General features: G+C 41.8%; 1 protein-coding gene across 5 annotated transcripts in view; it reads left to right on the top strand.

The window, feature by feature from the left end:
* Positions 1-22,873, top strand: part of SULF1 (sulfatase 1) — a 174,913-nt gene that overhangs the window by 102,057 nt on the left and 49,983 nt on the right. For 4 of the 5 annotated variants that reach the window (XM_029923229.1, XM_029923231.1, XM_029923234.1 and 1 more), the window contains 3 exons: positions 2,204-2,443; positions 12,362-12,513; positions 14,870-15,039. In XM_029923229.1, the coding sequence (XP_029779089.1) occupies positions 2,204-2,443; positions 12,362-12,513; positions 14,870-15,039 (562 nt within the window). Of the gene's footprint in view, positions 1-2,203; positions 2,444-9,468; positions 12,514-14,869; positions 15,040-22,873 lie in introns of those variants that run through there. The other variant, XM_029923232.1, reaches the window with a different exon arrangement.

The following is a 22,873-nucleotide window of genomic DNA, read 5'->3' on the forward strand; positions in this document are numbered from 1 at the left end:
AAGACGGAGAGAGAATCCCAATCAGGCTCTGTGCAGAGCCCAACGGGGCTTGAGCTCACAACCCGTGAGATTATGCCCTGAGCCAAAATCAAGAGTCAGACCCTTAACCAACTGAGCCTTCCAGGTGTCCCATCTTTTTAGTTACTTCTTGAGGAACAGCAAAACCACTACTTCTCCAGGTTTCTTCCTGTGCCGAAAATGTTGAGGTACTAGTCAGCTCATTTCCTTCTGGTGAGTTACTACACTGTGTCAGATCTGCTCCATGTTAGAGGCGCAATCCTGTTCAGGTTCTTCTCATCTCATGGCCTGATGGCTTCAGCGATCTCTTGGTTGTGACGTTGACAGACCAGTCTATTCCCTCTTCAGTGCACATACTTCCATCACCACATTGCCACAACCACACCCTCAAAGACTTTTTCCTTAACATATCATTCATGCCTTTGACAAAGAACCTGTTCTGCCTTCATTTTGGCTATTCTATCAAATCTAAACATCTCTACCCAACCTCAAAGCCATTCATAACGCTGCCTCCCACATTTCATCAGGAGAACTGTCCATCTTCTTCTTCATTCTAGGAAATCAGTGTGCTGCACTCCTCTGTCCATTTCCCCCTCCTCCAGGGCCCGCACGGACTGTCTTCCCCACTAACACACCACCTGTCTTGCGTTTTTCTTCCTGCTCTCCTTCCATCTGTCCTCATTTCTTGTTACAGAACTCTTATTAGACACCCTCTTCAGTCCCTCCTAACCTTATTTGCACTGCTCTTGCTATTTCCACACTCTTATGTTGCTTTGCAAATATCCCCAATGTGATTTCTATACACAGGTTCTCATCTAGATAGTTTACTGCTGAAGACCGAGGGAGCAGAGGATTTTCCATTCATGTTCACTTACGGGACCAGCCCCGAGGACTGAGGTTGATAAAATGTTCAGCATGAAGTGGGCACTCACTACATGTTCTTCACCAATTACAAAGAGGTTGTTTGATCCCCTGAAGACAACCAGGGGAGAAAAGGCAGTCAGGAATCCTCCTAACTGAAGCCTATTTTAGGGAGCTCTAATGAGACCCAATTAGAAACCTTCCTCCTGTTTTCGTATGTTTCATGTGAACAGAAAGAGCTAATATGTAAAAAGGAAAAAAAATCAGGCTAACTGTGGCTTTTTGGACCATTGCACACTTCTCGTCTGCTCTAAATGCTTGCCTGGTTTGCATTACGATTTCCTTCCTTGCTGGAAAACTACATAGACTTTCTCCCTTTCTTTGGAAGAAGTGGGACCTGTTGGAAATGTGAGGCTCCAGGATTCAAATGCAATGGGCTTGGCTGTAGTGCTCTGTAGTGCATTTCTTGACAAGTCCTGAAAAGACTATTGAATTCCAGCCTGTGCTTTTTTTCTCAGTATTTGGATTTGTTTCAGCGGCCGTGTTTGGCTGGGTAGAGTAATCGAAGTAGTTTTTTTCTTCCTCAGCAATCTTATGTTACAATTTCATCCTTTACAGTCAGAGTGGAATATTTTACTCTATGCAAATCCTTCTGAGCGCAGTAGAATCATAGCTCTTTCATAAGCAAACAGTCTGTCTTTTAATCTTACATGTAAACAGGTTAAGATGTAAACTGGTAGTGCTCTTGGATAAAAAAAAAAAAAAAAAACGGCAGATTTTCCCTGACTTCGCTAGAGAACACCACATTACAGTGAAGATCTTTTTTTTTTAATTAAACACAGGCATTTGGGAGGGACTTTTACTTAATAGGAAAAAAATGGCTCTCCTCTTTAATTTCAGATGATTGAAACACTATATCTAGTAACCTCTGCAAAGTCACAAGCATTGTGCGTATGTGCTGGGCTGGGGTTTTGATGTTCTGTGTAACAGGCTATTGTTCTCTGGTAATCTTCAAAAGGCTGCTGGCTTTTGAATTTGCTCCATATCTAAAATTCTAGCTTTAATTATCAGATTAGCCTGCATTTTTTTCTTTGTACATAAGAAGAGAAGCTGAATTGTGTTTATTATTCTGCAAAATGCTTGAGATGATAGGATCCGAATTGCTTAATTTTGTTCCGGAAATGGGAGCTGTCAAATTATAGACTCCTTCGAGTCAATGGAGGAAAATTAATAAATCAGGGGAACAGGGTCACTGAGTGACACGCCACAAGTGGGTGTCCGTGTGGTGCAGTCTGCTAACCAGTGCTGAAACTGTGCCTTCCAGGGTCCCTGCAAGTCATGAACAAAACGAGAAGGATTATGGAGCATGGGGGCGCCACCTTTACCAACGCGTTTGTGACTACGCCCATGTGCTGCCCCTCCCGGTCCTCCATGCTCACCGGCAAGTACGTGCACAACCACAATGTCTACACCAACAATGAGAACTGCTCTTCGCCTTCCTGGCAGGCGATGCACGAACCTCGGACCTTTGCTGTGTATCTTAACAACACTGGCTACAGAACAGGTAAAGATGGACTTTCTGGCCAATGAACTTCTGGTGGTATATCTGCGATACAGGTAAACGCAGGGCAAAATGAAATAGATGACGTTCCAAAAAACAGAAGTTTAGGCTCTTCTCTTCTGCATCAGCATCTTCCCCAGCCCCTTCTTTGTTACTCTGAAAAATGTACCCATAAGAGATCCCTTAGAAAAAAAGAGTGATTCTCAGTGGGTACATTGCAAAAGTGTTAGATTCAGCAGAGCACCCATCAAATGAAATTTTCTAAGAGGCTTTGCAACAGAAGAGTATTCACCCCATTTGCCTGCTTACCTCAACCTCCCAGATTTCAAGGGATCATGTTATACCTTGTCTTAGGTGTTGGTAAATTCCTGCTGACTGTTTCAGTGAGAAATCATCAAATGTTTTGAAACTGCCTAGCATCCGCTCCGAGATCTGGGACCCACTAGATAACCAAAATTATTTTTTGAATTAGCAAATAACTGAATGAATAAGCCAGTGAAGTGTACCTTATTGATCCATTTATTTATTTGTTCGTAACTAATAGGATTTGGCATTTCTTTAGCTCAGGCTGTGGTTATGTTTAGGTCTCAGATGTTTACCCCCATCTTCCAGGAGAGGAAGACATCCCAACTGCTACAACTGCTATCATTGTTTAACCTACATAGGGCAGGAAGAGGTTTCTGGTTAGTGGGTCTTTTGAAAGAGGTTGGGAACCTCTTTCAGGAGAAGTCATAGAGGCACCCGGGTGGCTCAGTTGGTTAAACATCTGACTTCGGCTCAGGTCATGATCCCATAGTTCGCGAGTTTGGGCCCTGGGTCGGGCCCTGTGCTGACAGCTCAGAGCCTGGCGCCTGCTTTGGATTCTGTATCTCCCTCTCTCTCTCTCTGCCCCTGTCCCACTCACGCTCTGTCTCCCTCTCTGAAATAAATAAACATTAAAAAAATTTAAAAAAGAGAGAAGTCATAAACGTGATGTCAGTCTTTCTAAGAAAGAAGCAAAGCTCCTCTGGTAAGGCCAGCCTTTAGTCTCCCAGCATTCCAGTGCTCTCTTAGGGTTTTTCTTCATGAAAGGCAACAGGGTGTTTATTGAAGAGCTGCAGTGCACAAATAGTTTTTTTTCAGAACCACCAAGTCCTAGAAGAATTAAAGATGTCATCATTAAAGTTTGTTGGAAATAATTTCAGGTCTACAGTTTCTCTAATTCTGAAGATTTAAAAGTAAAGGGTTTCAGATAAATGCATTGTCTTAAATATTTTTAAAACATGAAATTAATCTTTCCTGCTGGACTTGGAAAACATAAGGCCATTTGCTTCTCTGCAGAGCATTCTGTGCACTCTTAATACTTGTTATTTATGGATAAAAATCTTGATTTTGACTATGATAACATTGTCATTCACAAGTGTCTCAAGATCTCCATCCAGAGAGAAAGCTCTGCCCGTGACTCTCAAGGGTGTTTGCTTATACTTAGGAAAGAAACTAGGTTACTGAGAGTGCCTTCTCCTAAGTGTGTTTTCTCACATCAGTGATTTAAATTTATGGCACCTTTCATCTGAGAGCTCTAAGGCAATTTGCAAATCCATCAAACATCCCTGTAGGGTTTACAGACAGCAAATGTACTTGGCTCTGTTTTATAACTGAGGTGGGGATTTCGAATACTGTATGACCAGCTCTGAAGCAAAACCAGAAATGGTCCCCTGATGCCCAGTTCCTGATTTTAACCACCAAATCGTGTTTTGTTCATGAGAAGCGTCATGTGAAATCGATGCCTTTCAACTCCCAGGCTCCCTATAATTTAATCCCTAGTAGCAAGTATAGAGCTTGAAGGGTCAGGACTCTCACCGTATCCAGAGTGAGTGGAGGATGCCTGTCATAAGAAATAAAGATGCAGGATGACACAGAGACCCCTACGAAGACTGGGAGTGGTCAACGAGGGTTTGCTTATCTGTTTCAGGAGAAATCAAGAAAAAGTAAGTAGAAGATGAATGAGTTCTGAAGAAACAGCATACAGCTATGTAACCATAGTCGACAATATTGTGTCGTGCACTTGAAATTGGCTACAAGGATAGATCTTTGGTGTTGTCACCACAAAAGGAAAGTAGTAGAGGTGTGAGGTGATGGATATGTTGGTTGGCTTGGCAGTGGTGAATACTTCACGATGTTTATGTATTTCATGCCATTAGGTTGTACACCTTAAATATATTACAATTTTTGATTGTCAATTATACATCAAAAAACTAGGGAGGAGAACAAAAGGGGAAAAAGAAGGAAATTAATATGTGTTGCTTACTTATGTGCACAGACACTTTAGCTAAATCGTCTCAGTTCTTCTAGCCACCTAAAAAAAAGGATTTGCCTGTGTTGCCAATGAAGAAACAGAGCCTCAGGAGAGTTGTCTGAGGTCACAGGCTTGCCAGTGATAGAATGGATCTAGCACGGCCAATTCCAAAGTCTTTCCTTTTTCCATCATCTTCTTTCTTTACATATTTCTGTCATGCCTCATTCCACAGTGCCTTCAGAGACACATAAAACATAACAGAATACCGAACAATAAGAACCCTGGAAGATGGAAATGAAGGGTTGTACCAGTTAAAGTCAAGGCAAAGCTTGGTATACAAAGTGCATGCCATGGAGACGTGGAGAAAAAGTGCATATTTGGAACTAAGCTTCCAGATGGCAAAAGCAAACATTGAAATGCCATCCATTATGGAATTTACTGGGTCACCAAGATAGATACACATTGGTTGCCTCTAAGAAGCATAGTATATTCTGGGCCTTGTTTCACTTATAATATGTTATATCTACAAGAGCTTGAATGGATTACAAGAGCTTGAATAACACAGAGATAATTGAGTTCAATTCCCTTATTTTCAGGTAAGCAAATTTACACCAATAAGATCAAAGTAACAGAGTCAGGACCTTAGTTTTCAGGGTTCTTTCTAGTTTCTTACCCTAAATGTACAGGTTAGGTCTAGAATGACACTGCATACCATAAGGCTGCCCTGATGACAACTGTCAGGCCTTTTGTGCAGCCCAGCGGCCTGCTTCAGTCACTTGTCCTCTCCAGGAACAGGAGGTTTGCTCCTGGGAGCTGAGTCTGATTCTGAGACCAACCTTCTGCCCAGGGATCTGGATACTAAGGTAAAAATTGAATTTATAGTGAGTCATCTTAACAGAGGAAAAGGAATTCTTTAAAGGAAACAAAAACTTTTCCAAATAGTTAATAAACCAAAAAGTATGATACACACAACAAAATAATAAATTTTGTTGTGCCTATTAGTGAATCAGGCAAAAATATAAATTGGAAGACTAAAATGGCAATGATAGAGATCTATACAATTTAAATTTATCCTTGATGGAGAAAATATTGAAGTGTCTCAGACAATTAGGAAGCAGAGATGTCTTTGTGACCACAGTTTATTGATCTAACCAGGGACAGAGACCCATTTGAAAATACACAAATAAGCATATCAGGATGACAGGCATCTTAGGAAATTAAGAGAATTGGTGAATAGGTATTAAACCAATATAATTATTTATAAGCCACTAGCCTAGAGGAGGAAAACCAATATATAAAGATTTTATTGTTTTTCTAATAATGACTATATTATTCGGAATGTTTAGCTTAGAACCTAAGGAAAATAATGCAAGAAACCAAAATATGTATCAGACATAAAGATTCGTCTAGAGAAAAGCACAGCGCAGTAATCAGTTTTATGGAAAACAGCTCAGAGAAGACAAATTACTAAAAGGCTTATTTTGGGACACATCCAGAAGATGTGGATTTAAATAAATCGAATTGATCCAATATTCTATTTACCATTGTCTGACATGATTTTTTTCTTTTCCAGAACTGAGGCATATTTTTGGACTGGTTATAGCCTAAATTTTTCTAACTTTACTCATGGAAAATATGACTCTCCAACAGCTTTAATGTTCAAAAGGGGAAAATACAGCAACATGTCTATTGCATTTTATGTTCTGACAAGTGAAGTGGGGATGATATTGGATTATCTACCATAAAAATGGATATCCTGACTATCTGCTCAAAAAAAATGTAGTGTAAATTTCTTGCAAGAGTATAGACATAAATGCAAAACCTGGTGTGGGTTTTAAGGTAAAAGCAACAATCCACACTTGAGAGATAGCATCACATATCAGGAAAAAAAAACTCGAAGTCAAGGCTGAGGGGAGTTGAAGCCACCTGCCATCTCTGCCTTTAATATGTCCACAGAACTGGTGTGGGCTAGTTTTCCAACTTTAATATGCAGTGCGGACATTTAACCAGAATGATTCCTAGTCTTCTTTCCTGTCCAAAATTAAGTTGTAATTTTATTATAAACCCTGTAGTTTTTATATTGACTCATTTAAAAATTGTAGTGTTCACATTACAGTCATAACACATGATACATAAAATCATATGTGAATTAAATTTTAGTCATACTCATTTAATTTCATATCATTTGAGTGAAAGGGGCAATAAATATTTAATGCAGAGCTGCAGTAAATCTCTTTGTAAAGAATTCTTTTATAACAGAATAATTTAGACCAATGAATCAATTCTTCTGATTTCATGTCTTTTTATTTTACAAAGCTTACATTACAGCAAAATTATTTATTTATCCTCCACACACTAATAATTTTAAGACTAATATTTATATTAATATATTAATATTTTAGGATTAATATTAATATGTTTTAAGATAAAAATATAAATATTTTTATTTACAGATTTTGATAGTAACATGAGGTATATCATACATTTATTAAACTACATAAGCTTAGACTTACACTAAATGCTGGGATCTGAAAAGACATAAAGTAAGATCTTTGTCTTGAAAAGATAGAAGGTAAGATTCTTGTCTTCATTAGACTTACAATCTACTTGACAAATTAAATTATAATTTTAACTTGGTTTAAAATATGTATATTGTTAGTTAACTACCAGTAAAATCCTGTGGTCCCAAGTTTATCAATTACATGCAGTAAAAACTCAATTAGTGTACCATTTATTATGTTAAATAAGATTGAACTTCTCCACATCATCAGAACTCCTTTCTATAGTTCCTCCTGCTGACTTAAATGCCTTTGCTTCAAAGAGTTGAAGGAAAAATTTTAAAGTATTATGTAACAGATAGTCCGGGGCAGAAGTAGCATGGCCTAAAGTCAACCATAATTATAATCAGGTCTTTCTGATCTTTCTGCCGGTCACCCGACTCCCCTCCCCCACACCCCCCCACCACCTTCCTAAACAGCCGTGAAGGGAAGTGCTTAATGATGTCTCAGAGAAGAGAAGAATGATATAGAGGGACAGGTAGATGGTGTGTTAGTGACATATTCTGATAGTAGTAAGTTGACATGAATTGCCAATGCCAAGGGATAAGAAAAACTTCAAACTACACATAATATAATGGCAATATGGGCAAGAAAATGAAATTCACCTTAGGGAGGAAGAATGAGATTTAATACATCTGGAGGAAAATAATTAGAAGCCCAGATAATCAATTGCAGAACGCCGCCAGGAAGCATAATGTTGAAAGAGGCCAGGGGTGATTACAAATGAGTCTCAATGTTACGAGGCAACAAGAAAGGCCAGAGCAACTTGAAGCCAACAGCACGGGGTGCCGCCTGGTGATGCACGAGGTCCTGGTCTCTCTCGGAACAAGTGTGCTGGGTGAAGGCACATCTGGAATCCTGAGTACATTTTTTACACTCCATTAGCGCAGAGACACCGAGAACCTGGAGGGAGTTCTGAAGCAAGTAACAAGGACTATTAAGAGACTTGAAGGAATAGTTTATAAGGGGAGGATGAAGGGAGGGGCAATAGCCATGGCGATGGGTAGAAAACACAGCACTAAATAACTGAACAAGTAAAACAACGAGGGAAAGGCAGGAATGACCCGTCGTGGCTGTCCCAAGAAGAAAAAACAAGAGAGCAAAACTGAATGTAGCAGGGGAAAAAAAATCTAAAAACCAATTAAGCAGGAAAATGTAAGCCAAATAGGAATTTGTTGCCGCAAAATAAGGCCGATTGGGGAAGAAAAATACATAACCTCTCAGGGAAGGTTTCCAAATGCACAAGCGGGGAACTCCAACAAGATGTCCTTGAACTGCTGAATGGGACATTATGTGAAACCAGGACAGAGCTGGGAGCGTAATGATAATGGTGCTGCTAATAATAATACCAACAGCAGCATTTAATACGCCCCTGTTATGTGCCAGGCACTGTTCTAAGCGCCTTACATATGTTTTAATTCATTTGATTCTCACAACAATCCTGCCACTGTTCTTGTCAGCATCCTCAGGGTTTTCCGGATGGTGAACTGGAAGTAAAGAGAACCTAAGGAACTTGCCTGAGGCTAGCTAGCGAGTTGCACAGGATTTGAACTGAGGCAGGCTGGCTCCAGGGTTTCTATTCCAACCCACTGTACCCTTAACCTCCTTTCAAACAGGAGAGGAAAGTGGAGGAGGGAAACCCTGGGGATGAGGAGCAGGCCAGAGGAAAGAGCTGGGCCCAAGGTTATGAAGGGGAAGGTTCCTGGAACTGGTCCCCTTCTGAGTAATGTGGGCGGGGCGGCGCCCTGGTGTGGCCTCTGACTCGAAAGAAGTCATGTTGCCTTTTGTCAGAAAGGAAAATCATCTTGTAGTTTAGGTGAAAAGGTGGTTAGTGTCTAAAGACAAGAACCCGTCATTAGAATTCCTGCTGCACACAGTCAGCTCAGAGAAATCCTGAGTCCTATCTGACTTGAGACCCTCCGACATCTTGTCCTACCCCCGTTTCGCAGCTTGAATCAACTCTTCAAAGAAAATAAATCCAATCAGAAATATCAACTCCAGACACTTATAATTCATGTGCAAACATAAGTCTACAATTTACAGAATCCCCAAAATACATGGAGGCCCATGAACCCCAGTGTAAGAAACAAAAATGACGGAGCTCCTATACGGCTGCGGAGCCAGATCGCTGTGGAGCTGGGCAGAGACTGAGACGACATGGCACCTCGTCTGGTCTTGGGAAACAGTGGGGAGAGGAGGGACCGGCACAGGCAACCACAGAGAGGTGGAAACCAGAGCAAATAGAGAAAACACGTTCTCTGGAGACAGGGTCAAAGAGAAATGCAAGATGGAGCTGGAAAGAGGGATTTTGTCCAGATCCAAGGGCAGCCTTAAACGGCAAGCTACCAAATGAAACTTGATTGTGCAGGTGAGGGGGGTGTCTATCCACAATTGTGAGAGCAGGGTGATGTGCACAGAGCCAGTCTTCAGGAAAGTGGCGCTAGGAGTGGAGAGAGCCTGGTGCCTGGCTAGGAGAGGCGGCAGAAGCCTGTAAGCGTTCATGAGGGGCATCAAGTAATCAGGGCAGGCAGGTTCGAGAACCATTTCCTTCGTAGAACCTTCAGGTGGTGGCGACTACTTAGCAAAGGGACCAAAGGAGCGGGTGAAATCAGGGCAGACTCTGGTTAACCAGGAAGATGATTATGACACTCAGATAACAAAAGGAATCTGAAGAGAGAAGTAATTTCTTAAGAGGAAAGGATTAATTCCATTCTGGACAATTGTATTAGGCGTGAGTAAAACATTTAGATAGAGCTATCCTATAGGTCAAAGATGAAAGCAGACTAGCTGGCCCATGAAGACACAGAAATGATGTACTGTGGGCAAGTTCAAGGCCTGGAAATGTGTGCTTTAAGAGCAATACCAATAAGGTGCCTAATCCTGGGATCCGTTTTCATCTCAAGCCAATCATCCAGGAGCTATCTTTCTTCATGTATGTAAGCAGAGGCACCTGAGAGACCCTGCTTGATGAAGCTAGAAGGTGACTTTGACATGGAAGGCATCTGGCTAGCCATCGTTTCACCCTAAAAATGAAAGATTGCAGCCTTTTAAAAATCAGAAAAATTAAAACTTGCATGCATGTGTGTATTACATATGCATGTACATATAGGTACAAGTGTGCGTGTATGCAGCACACACGCACACAGCTATGTATGCAGACATAGAAATCTCTCTGGTCCTTCCACCTTCGGGGGAAGGCTATCTACGCCTGTCAGCGAATAGGGTGACCAGACATCTAGGTTACCCAGAATAGCGCTTGTGAATACCCGCATCCCCGGTGAAATTACAACTACTGGAAATAATACTCTCCTTGTCTTGCAGACTGATTGAGTGCTTCAGTTTTTAGGGCTGGCTGGCTCTTAAAGAGCCAGAACAGTGTGTGGACTATCACATTATAAGCTTCTCTCCAAATGAAAACGTGTGTGTGAGTTTAAACCAAACCTAGAAAGCTGAGAGCAGCTGCTTAGAAATAGTATTTATTTCAGAATCCATCCATGTAAACATGAGGATAACTTAACTGTGGAACCTAGTTTAGCTTTTTTTGTAATTGCAGAATTATAGTTATGCTGCCGTTGTATTAGAGTAACTTTTAAATGTCATCTTGAAATAGAAATGTGTATTTTAAGTGTTAATGCAAAGTTAATGAAAAATACTTTTTAAATGTATATAGTTTGTTTATTTTCTCTGTAAGAATCATAAATGTTAATAAATTACCTCTAATCAAAGTGATTAATTATAAGCAAGGCAATTTGGTCGGGCATTATACGCAAACCTTGGTATATTCCAGATCGCTTTATTGCACTTGTGAAGCTCTCTTGTTTAACCTGAATTTACATTCCATGGTGATAATGTGGTAATTGTAGTGTGATTAAAGTAAGTGAATGTAAGAAAGAAGGAAGGAAGGAAGGAAAGAAAAAGAAAGAGAAAGAAAAAGAAAGAAAGAAAGAAAGAAAGAAAGAAAGAAAGAAAGAAAGAAAGAAAGAAAGAAAGAAAGAAAGAAAAGAAAGAAAGAACGAACAAACGAACGATAATCCATGTACTTGGGTGCTGTGGTTATTTATTCAAAAGGAAAATGCACGTGTGTCACTTTGCCGAAAGGAAGGAAGCAGTACCCTCTTTCTCATAAATTTGCTAACAACACATTTTTGGGACCCTTCTAATAGTTACAGAGCATTTGACTTCAAAATCTAACCCATTTTGTTCCCAAACAACTTGCCTTTCTCTCCCCTTTGCCCCTCTCCTCTCATCGTCTGTGGCAGAGGACCAAATTCAAGGTTTTCCTCTGAAAGGATCAGTAAGCCCTGTTGTGCAGTGGCCTTTCTTGGATGTGTGCCATGCCAGAGTTACAAATGTGAAGTCCCGCCAGTGCTGTCTTCAGTGAGCAGTGGCGTGTTTGTGGCCCGTGTACTTCTGTTGCACTATAATTCTATGAAAATTAGCCATCTGTGTAGTAATTCTATGTTACTAGGATTTTTAACTATCAATAATAGACCTATGCATTTGTGAAATACACATAATGTAAACATCGATGCCATAAAATGTGTGTGACATAAAAACCCTTATCATATGCCACAGAAATGGAGTTTACCATGGTTCCTTGATTTGGAAAATTTGGATATATGAAAACAAAGACCAGCTTTTCTCTAGTGTTTTTGTAACTTACAACTCTCAAATAGTGAATTAAGAAACTTATTTTATCAAAGACTGAACTTTCAGTCTTGCAATATTTGCATTCCAGATTTCTATTGACCACTTCTCTTTTACATCCACTTCACAAAAGAGCAATTCTGCTTTTATCCAGCAAAACCACAAACAGTAGATGCACCCTGCATCTCGTGATCATTACAGAACTTTTGTTGAACGATAATCCATGTACTTGGGCGCTATGGTTATTTATTCAAAGGGAAAATGCACGTGTGTCACTTTGCCAAAAAAATCAAGAGTATTACACTGGTGTTTTGACAGTCAACATTACCTAGGTTAACTGTTGTTTTACTCCCTCTTTTTCAAGTCATAGTTTCATACTTATGCATTTATTTGTGATCAATCATTTCATATGAGAAAATAATCCTGTTTTTTCCATTGCAGCCTTTTTTGGAAAATACCTCAATGAATATAATGGCAGCTACATCCCTCCTGGGTGGCGAGAATGGCTTGGGTTAATCAAGAATTCTCGCTTCTATAATTACACTGTTTGTCGCAATGGCATCAAAGAGAAGCATGGATTTGATTATGCAAAGGTAATTTTCAGGTACTTTCACACTACATCCATTTACCTTGTATGTAATGGGGAAAAGCCATTTTCAGTGAGTTAAGTTATACACAAGATTGGCTTTCTATATTCTCACAATGTTGGAATGAGAAATTTTAAGGTAAATTTAAACTCCAGGCAAGAAAAAGATTTTTCAAGGCACACTGACTTTGACTAGTAAATTTTTTTCCCTCATTAAGATGAAAGGCAATCAGGCTTGGATGAATCAGGCTTGGATGAAAGTATCATCACGAAAATCATAGATGTCTCCACTCTGTCTTGTGATAATTTTTGATTTCTCTACTCTCCAGAGGATTGGTCCACATAATGATATGTTCATCTTGTACCATTTTGCTTTTCACTGGGGTACAAGTATATTTTGTCCGTGGCCTCACATTTAGATGTGAGAGTAAGAGCAGACAAGTGCAATAATCGAAGGTTGGGAAACCACAGTCTTTGCTCTTACTCCCATTGAAACAGGCTTTGATATGTGACAAGGACATCCCTGCCCCAATAGTGGTTGAGTCCACAAAAGTCTCTGAGGCTATCAGTCCTAGGATTTCTAAATCAGTTCATAGACACTGAAGTCGACACGTCCCTTGGCTCTCTAATAAATAGATCCTAGATTAGACTTTTTAAAATTCACAAAGGTTTTGTGATTGCCAACTTAAAACAAAACAATTTTCAGATGACAAGAGTGAAGGGGAAAATATGTTTGAATTGAGCCTTCTAGTTAGCCTAAAATACTCTCTTCTCTTCTAGCCATGCCATGTCTTCCTCACTTACCTAAAAGAAGCTGACAATTTGCTCTACCTAGCATTGATCACTACGAAAGAGGAATTGGTAGAAGTCATAAAGAGGGAACTTGACTTAATTTTGGCACAGTTTTTATTATGGTTGGCCTGATTTGAGCTCAAGGAACTTGGTTGGAGATGAGGTGTAAGCCTTGCTCTTTGGTATCCCTCAGAAAACAATGAATGCAAATGGATTCACAAACATTGCTAATAGGATTCCAGACTCATCAAAGTCAGAGAGCTGGCGGGGACCTTGGAGGCAGATTTGAGCAATGTCCTACAAAGTGCTCTAATTGTCACTGCTATCATTTTTTATCTGTGGGGATGCTTCCATGCTCCTTGTTCAAGCTATTAACCTTTCTTTCCCTGTTGTCCTAAGGAGAGCAAAGTAATCAAGATTCCCTCCAAAGACTAAATTAGCGTAACTTGCCCATTATCACAGCTGATTAAGTGTCAAAGACAACTGTGTCCGAAAAGAATATGTGGAGTTTTTTTTTTTTAGTGAGAAAAGGAATGAATCAGACACTGCCATGGAGGAAGGTGATAGCCTGTGGACTTGTCCTAACAATGACATGTGACATAGATTTCCTCCCTTGGGCACTGCTTTGGCAGCTGTTCTGGTCCTCAAATCTACATGTGATTAGTCATGCCTGGAAGCCTCCACCATGGTGAACGTTGTCTGGGCACTTTCTGAATAAAGTTTGTACTAGAGCTCCAGGCCAACGATACTCACTTGGAGGAAGCAGGTGGTTTAATTTAAGTTTTCATCGGTCCTCTTCATTCCATTTCTTCCTTCCCCCCTTACAGAGTTGCATCAGTCCCTCAGACTGTGGCTTCAGTCATTTTATTACGAAGTCAGGCCCAAATGCCAGCAGCTGTATCATTTTAGTTGTGCAATTAACAGTATAATCTGCAGGAAATCAAATGCTCCCCATATTTAGTGTTTTAAGTCAATTAATTGATAAAATATTGCAGCTTTTCCCTATGCACCCAGATTTTGGCTATGGCTTTCATTAGCAATTACTGTGTAATTCCCACAGGTGAATTTTAATTTAAAGAAAAGACCTTTACTTTGTGTGTGCGACTGTGTGTGTGTGTGTGTGTGTGTGTGTGTGTTCTGCAACTATGAATTTGTAGTGGGTGTGGGTGTTTCCTGCCCTTGAGGTAATTAATTTTTTTTGTCAGCGAATTACATCAATGAAACCTGAGAATGAAATATGTATCCGGTGTTTCATGTGCTCTAGCATTTGGATTGCCAGATCTGATCATTATCTTGGACAAACAGGACTTGACTTTTTTTCTTTCCTAATTGCTAAATTGTGCTTTACGTAAAATACAGTTTTTGCATGTTACCAACCTAGCAACCCTAGAAAGTAACTGGCAACTGATTTTCTGTTATGGAAGATGTTTTTGCGTCGAAAAAATTTTCCTTCCTGCTTTAGCCCATGTCTCTTCATTCAGTGAGATGCTTCTGAAGAAAGCAGTATTCAAACGTGATCTGATGAATGTCACCTTTTGTAATTTTTGTTTTGTGTCAAATGTATGTTTCAGGACTACTTCACAGACTTAATCACTAACGAGAGCATTAATTACTTCAAAATGTCTAAGAGAATGTATCCCCATAGGCCCATTATGATGGTGATCAGCCACGCTGCGCCCCATGGCCCCGAGGACTCAGCCCCACAGTTTTCAAAACTGTACCCCAACGCTTCCCAACACATGTGAGTAATAACATCAGTTCTGGGACCTGCTGAACACAGGCCTTTCCTTTGCTCCCTACCTCCCTCCTCTCCTTCACCCCATTTCCTTCCATGCCGTGTCTCCCGAGGCAGGAATACCAGCTTCTGACATGAGACCATAGGACAGACTGGCCATGGGGGCTGACCTAGAGGACCTTGTCTAGTGGCGTGATGAGGAATCATATTTCCAACATTTATAAGTAGCCAAATGAAAAGGAAGAAAAGCACATAGGTGTAATGGGGGAAATGTTTCTCAAGCGGTCCTTTCAGTTGTCTTAAATACTATCCCTGACCATGATTTAATAATAATAAAGACCCAATGGTATGCCTTTCATAGACCAGACTAGTGACCCCTGATCTGGCTAGGCGAATACTATGGCAGCTTTGCTACCGATGTGCGATAAGGATTGCTACAGAAGGCAGCTTGTATGGGCGTGCTCGAGAGGCCTTCTCAGGGCCCGGCTTTAATATACCTGATGTTTCTTTTTGAGAGGCATGATCCTTGGTAAGGAGGGGTGGGGAGGCTGATGGTGTGGGGGGCTGAGGCAGAGAGCTGTGTTAAGCCGATGATTCTCACTAGCCAAGCATGGAAAAGTCTAGATGCTTTGGCAGCGAAGAACATGATTTTGTTTTGTACTCCGTCAACATGCTTCCTTCCCACCCATTGCAATAACACGCGATCTTCCCTACAGAGCAGTGGGCTCTGTGTCTGCTGAAGGATTGGCGATCAGACAGGTAGGGAACAGGGAATTGATACCTGGTTTCTTTCATCACTAAACCTCCAAAATTGGTTCTTAATCTGTTTATGCTTAAATATCATCCCTTTTCATCTGCACTGATGTCCTAGCCACAATCCCAGATGGAAAGAAAATAGATTAAAAGTGCTTATGAAAAGAGAATTACCGGAGGCACCATCATTGCTGGTCATTACATGTCATTGAAGAACCTTTCTTATCTTATAACTGATAAACTGATGCTTTTGGTCAGTGGTATTTAAATCGACTCTGTCACATCAAGTGATTTAGAAGGAAGAATGGGGGTCAGAACTGACTGAGGATAGGAACCAACAGTAGATCTAAAGCCAGGATGGATATCCTACCGAGCATGCCCAGTAGGATGGAAGGATGGAAGTGTTTCACTGCATAAAATATTGTCAACAAATAAAGAAGTTTGCCCCAGTACCCGGGAGATGTGGTCTGGATGACTCACTGTGTTTGGCAAAGACCCCTGTAAATGGATATATAAGTCTCTGAAGGTCTACCTACATATTACCGTGCAACTACCTTCATGAGGGAAGCCCACACATGGCAAGACCACGTACAAATTTAGCAACCAGCTAGTTCAGAAGTCTCTGCAAGCTTCTTCTGTGCCTGGTACACATGTTTCTCTTTCCTTTCCTTTTCCTTTTCTATATGCTTATGTATTTATTTTGAGAGAGAAGGTGTGCACACGCACACTTGAGCAGGGGAGGAGCAGAGAGAGAGGGACAGAGAGAATCCCAAGCAGGCTTCATGCCATCAGTACAGAGCCCAACACGAGGCTCTATCTCACGAACTGTGAGATCACGACCTAAGCCAAAATCAAGAGTCGGAAGCTTAACCGACTGAGCCTCCCAGGCATCCCTCTCTTTTCTTTAAAACCAGAAATTCGTCTCTATAGGTTCTGTTGTTACACTGGCAGATTCCCAGCCTATGGTGACTCTCTACGACTGTAAACCTCACCAGCATTTCCCGAGTTTGAAGAGAAGGGACAGAGAAAATGTGGTGTTTTGTGGCTCCTTCGGAGTCCTCCTGCCTTCGAAGCTTCCAGGCAAGGTCCTGAGCCTACAGAAAGATCAGTCATGGGTAAAAGGTTCTGACAGTCAGTGGCATGCACAGACAACAGTTGCAGGAAGAGAGGAGTCTGCAGATTTCTTAGGGCTTTAATGATGACTAAAAAGCAGCATCTCTGATTCCATCATTAAAAATTCTATTTGATTCCACAAACATTCACGAGAAGCACTATATAGTGCGGCAGGATGTAGGCATGAGGAAGACATGATTGCCGACATCGGGGAACCAATAATCAGACAGGGCTCGGCATGCTGGGGCCAAATCCAGCTCGCCACCAGCTTTTGTTAGTAACATTTTATTGGAATACAGCCATACCCATTGATTGATGAGTTATCTGTGGCTGCTTTCACAATTCAACAGCAGAGTAGTTGTGGGAGATATGTTATAGCCCGCCACCCCACGCCCAAAATATTTACTCTCTGATCCTTTACAGAGTAAGTTTGCTCCCAAGGCCTGCTCTAGGCAGAGGATGGGCAGGTGTCCAAACAGCCATATCACCGGTAGGAGCAGAAGTGGTAAGTACTAGGGCAGGCATTCAAGAGGCTCTGGGAGTTTGGAGAGAGACCCATTCACATCTTTTAGGGGAACAAGGAAAAGTCATGGACCAGCAGACATTCAGAATGGGCCTCAAAGAAAGGGGGGCGCCTGAGTGGCTTAGCCGCTTAAGCATCCGACTTCAGCTCAAGTCATGATCTAACAGTTCGTGGGTTTGGGCCCCGCGTCGGGCTCTGTGCTGACAGCTAGCTCAGAGCCTGGAGCCTGTCTTCGGATTCTGTGTCTCCCTCTCTCTCTGACCCTCCCCTGCTCATGCTGTATCTCTCTCTCTCAAAAATAAATAAAATATTAAAAAATTAAAAGACAAGAATGGATAAAATCTCTGCAGCCGATTCTATACTTTGGGTAGATGATTTCAGGAAGAAAATGTGGCACAGACACGTGGTCATCATGTGAAGTAAGGCGATCTAAGGTGTGACCTAAGAGAATGGAGTGCAAGGAAAGCAGTAAAGGATGGAGCTAGAAAGGGAAACTAGCAAAATTTTGAGGACTCGAATGGATTTGTATGTAATCATAAGTGGAGAGTCACTGGAGGACATTTGGTCGGGTAATAACTTAGATGTTTTCACAAGTAAGTTGTTTCAGTTATTCCTTTTTAGTTCAAATGAACCACGTGTGTGCCTTACTAGTGACTCTATAAAGCAAAATCTACACACTCCAGAGTGAAAAATATTTAGGCCTTTGAGGCAACAAGCCTGGGTTCCTTTCTCATCTGTCCTCCCTAAGCCTATGAACAATTGTTTTTAACCTCTAGGCACCTCCATTGTCTTATCTGTAAAGCGAGGATAATACTAGCACATTGGCATGATGTCCTGAACCAAAATTAGGAGAGGAAGCATAGCCAAAGTCCCCACACAGGGCCCGGGACGTAGAAGCCACTTCAGAGATGCTAATTCTTAATGATCCTTTCTAGGAAGATGAGCCATTCAAAGCCCCTCTTTCTTGATTCCATCTTTTTTGACCTACAAAAAGCTCCATTTCATTCGGCTCCACTTGTGTTTAGGGGAAGCAACTGAAGAAATGACAAGTTGATACATGTCCATTGTGATGTGACAAATCTCTTGACAGGCTAAGACTCACACTGGGATGAGCCTCTCACACCTGGCCCTTCCCAAAACACAGGCGGGCTAAGCAGCAATCTGGGCCGTGTTAGCTTTTCCAGGTGCAAAGTGTGCGCTAGGAGCCCGTGCCAGTCAGGAGCACACCCTTCACCACAGACAATGAAAATCCATGTGGTTGATTACATGATTCAGCTTCTGTGTGCTGCTAAGCCATGGGCTTGGGTGCACCTAGGATGGAGAGGTCCCCTATGTCCCCGGAGAAGGTCTCCCCTGGCTGATGCTCACTGGGGGAAGGGGCTGGGGCAAGTCAGTGCATGGCTCTTGTCCCCATGACTGCACCCGTGCACGGCTCAGTCTGGCGGCACAAAGAGTGAGACGAATGAAGACGGGCTGCTAATCGCGGTGCATAGGGCTCCTGAAGGCCCAGCTTCCTTAGGAAAACATTAGCAACACATTCAGGCACAGGGAAGTGCGAAGTTAAGTACTTGGCAGAAATGTTTAGAAAGGTCCTGAAAACAGTGAGAAGCCGTAGACTCTCCCCTTTTGGGAGAAGCAAGTAACATAAACACGTTCCTTGAGGTCACCTTCCTTGGCGGTCACGCATTATCCAGATGCCTTTCATGTGGCCCGGGTTGTAGTTATCTGACCCTCTCAGACTGTTTGAATGCGTCCTGTTTCCACGGTGTTTTCCATTCCCAACAAAGGAAGGAGGCCAGGCCAATATTGGCTCGTTGGCTTTACACACAGAGGCTGGAGATGAGGCCAGCCGACCAAGCATATGGACAGACACCGACTACTGGTGACAGGGGGCGGTGTTTAATCAGGAGCAGCGGGGCTGTCCTCGGCCTCAGCGAGATGTGCGGGAGCTGCCATCAGAACGCCATAATCCTTATCCTAACGCCCTTCACTGTGGCGAAGACCCTTCTGTGCTTTTCAGTAAATTATCTCCCCAGTATCCTCACAGTAATGCTCTAGCCTCGCTCTCGCTTTGACATAGCTTTTCTCTCGTGGTCTCTGTGCTGTGCTAACGAGCATCCGTGACAGGAAAAGAGATTCCGTTCACCTACCTGATGAATCTGTGGGAAGCTAAGACTCCATCACCTTCCTGCCAACCAGTGCCTATCGACTGCAATTTTTCTTGTTCTAGTTCAACAGTTCTTTCTCGCCATCCCTAGAAATGTGAGCACACATGCAGTCACACACACACACACACAAGTTCAAGGGCAATCTAAAATCTTGGTAGAACAATCCAGGTCCAGGGACTTGCAAGGACCATTCTGAAAGCGCAGTTTGGAGATTCCATGGTGTGTTAAAGAGACAACAACCTGTGCATAGCCACAGAACGAAGTTCCTGAAACTCCTTTATTATCTGAAGTTGGAAAGAAAGGTTTTTCCTTAAAGGGGTTTGCATTCTTACTTCATTTCTTCCACAAATCCATAAAGGAAAAAGAAAGTGCTTTTGGAGATGAGAGAATTTTATTTATTTTTATTTTTTAAATGTTTATTTATTTTGAGAGAGAGAGAGAGAGCATGCCAGGGAGGGGCAGAGAGAGAGGGGACAGCGTCTCCAAAGCAGGCTCTTGGTTCTCAGCGCAGAGTCCCATGTGGGGCTCGATCCCACCAACCACAAGATCATGACTTGATCTGAAATGAAGAGTCAGATGCTTAACTAACTGAGTGACCCAGGTGCCCCAGGGATGAGAGAATTTTAAATTTTTTATAAAATCTTTAATTTTGGCAGAACTAATTGCTCCTTTCCTGTGTCCCCACTTTGTTCTTCTCTCCATCATTGAGTACATATCCCATTGCACCAGCTATTCACCCAGACCCTTAAAGTCAAATTGCACACCTCCAGGGGGCCGCGTTCACACAAGAGACACTGTGAATGGTGCCCTGGAGTCATGCAAGACCGCTCTTTTCCTGAAGGCAAGGCCAGGTGTTGCTCCTCTCCCTCCTGTACCCGGGGAGCATGGCTCCTGCCACATTCCCTGTGGGATACATTTTTCTTTCACAAATGAATAAACGTGTCAACCTCATCACCTAGGTGACATTAAAACACTTGTAATAGTAAAAAATATTGAAGAAATCAGTCTTATCAATTATAGGACACCTGGAGATCATCTAATGCCACAAATTTTTAGATTAAAAAATAGAAGCCCAAATTCTTTTTTTATTTATTTTATTTTTTTATTTTTTATTTATTTTTTATTTTTTTTAATGTTTTATTTATTTTTGATACAGAGAGAGACAGAGCATGAGAAGGGGAGGGACAGAGAGAGAGGGAGACACAGCACCGGAAGCAGGCTCCAGGCTCTGAGCTAGCTGTCAGCACAGAGCCTGACGCGGGGCTTGAACCCACAAACGTGAGATCTGACCTGAGCCGAAGTTGGAGGCTTAACCAACTGAGCCACCCAGATGCCCCTCTTTTTTTTTTTTAATGTTTTATTTATTTTTGAGAGACAGAGAGAGACAGCACGAGCAGGGGTGGGTCAGAGAGAGAGGGAGACACAAAATCCGAAGACAGGCTCCAAGCTCTGAGCTAGCTGTCACCACAGAGCCTGACACAGGGCTCAAACCCACAAATGTGAGATCATGACCTGAGCCACAGCCAGGTGCTCAACCAACTGAACCACCCAGGTGCCCCAACCCAAATTCTATTTAAAAAAAAATAAAAGACCCAGGTCAAATAGCTCTACCCAGGTCACATAAGTAGACAGGGAAGGACAAAGCTGGAGGCAAAACTATTCTCTTGGCCCCAGGTGATCTTTCTGCTGCTCCAGGTTTGCTCAGTACTATTCACAGACAAGGTTACTGTTAGAAATGGTGCCTGTGTATGTGTTGACACAATTCTGTCGGAGTTTGCAGTATCTTAGAAGACTTCATAAAATTAGTTTCCTGATATACCTATAATCAAGATCCTTTGATATTATTCTGCATGTGTTCAAATGTTACCCACTTAAAGACATTTAGACTCAGGTGGGGAATATCTCCACAAAGTCAATTAGAGAAGTTCTACTTGAGTGAAAACTGAGATGGTGTGACTTGGGAGATTAAGTATAGAATTTCCAATTTAATGCTTTGAGTGTGTGTCTTAAATCTGTGTAAGTGGCTTATTCTGGGAATTGAAACCTAGTTCATTTCTTAGAGAATGATGGTCCTGCTACTGAGACCCTTTAAGAGTTAGATCTTTAGAGTTTTTGTTGTTGTCCAAGACTAAATGACAAATGAAGAAAGCACACGTCCAAATAGAAAACACTAGAAAGGTATCTGTTTTCCCTGGGTGACAGCAAAGGCCATCAGCAGTAAAAATGAACTGCTAAGTTCTGTGCAATCCCCTCAATATGGATTTAATATACAACACGTGCATTTCTTGAAACTAGTTCTTTTCTAGGAAGAATTCTTCTCCCCAAGTACCTACCCATCAAAAAGAAAGGTGACATTATTGATTTTCAGATTTCTTATTCTTATTATGCCAATAAGCAACACAGGAAAGAATATCAAAGCCTAAAGAGAATTCACATTGACGGCAAAGGCCAAACTTAATAAATGTGTGGTCTGAAGGATCTGTGATCTAGTGCAGAGTCATAAATCCAAACAAGTAATGACCGCAGAAAACCAGTGTGCAGAGAAGCCTAACTGGGGAGCAGTAACATTTTAATAGAATTTTAAAAGAATAGTCTACTGAGGGACACAGGCATGTTTTGCGCCTGGAATGCACAGTTATGGGTAAAATCCTTCTCTGAACAGACAATAAGAAGTCTTACCAGATCAGGCACATGTGACTGTAACTCTGACATGGATTTTTTTTTCCAGAAAGCAACAGAGGGGCGCCTGGGTGGCTCAGTCGGTTGGGTGTCTGGCTTTGGCTCAGGTCATAATCTCACGGTCGGTGGGTTCAAGCCCCACATTGGGCTCAGTGCTGATGGCTCAGAGCCTGGATTCTGCTTCGGATTCGGTGTCTCCCCCTATCTCTGCTCCTCCCCTGTTCACACTCAGTCTCTCTCTCTCTCAAGATAAATAAACATTAAAAAAAACTTTTTTAAATAAAGAAAGCAACAGAGGGGCACTTGGGTGGCTCAGGTGGTTAAGCGTCCAACTTCAGCTCAGGTCATGGTCTCACAGTCTGTGGGTTTGAGCCCTGCATCAGGCTCTGTGCTGATAGCTCAGAGCCTGGAGCCTGCTTGGGATTCTGTGTCTCCCTCTCTCTTCCCCTCCCCCACTCAAACTCTGTTTCTCTCTCTCTCTCTCTCTCTCTCTCTCTCTCTCTCAAAATAAACATTAAAAAAATTTCTTAAAGAAAGCAACAGATACTCAGAAACGGCAATTTGTTCGTTTGTCCTCTCAGTTTTAAAGCAAACAGCCAGTGTT

The sequence above is a fragment of the Suricata suricatta genome, chromosome 15 (assembly GCF_006229205.1).
Source record: "Suricata suricatta isolate VVHF042 chromosome 15, meerkat_22Aug2017_6uvM2_HiC, whole genome shotgun sequence".
In the NCBI taxonomy this organism is placed as follows: Eukaryota; Metazoa; Chordata; class Mammalia; order Carnivora; family Herpestidae; genus Suricata; species Suricata suricatta.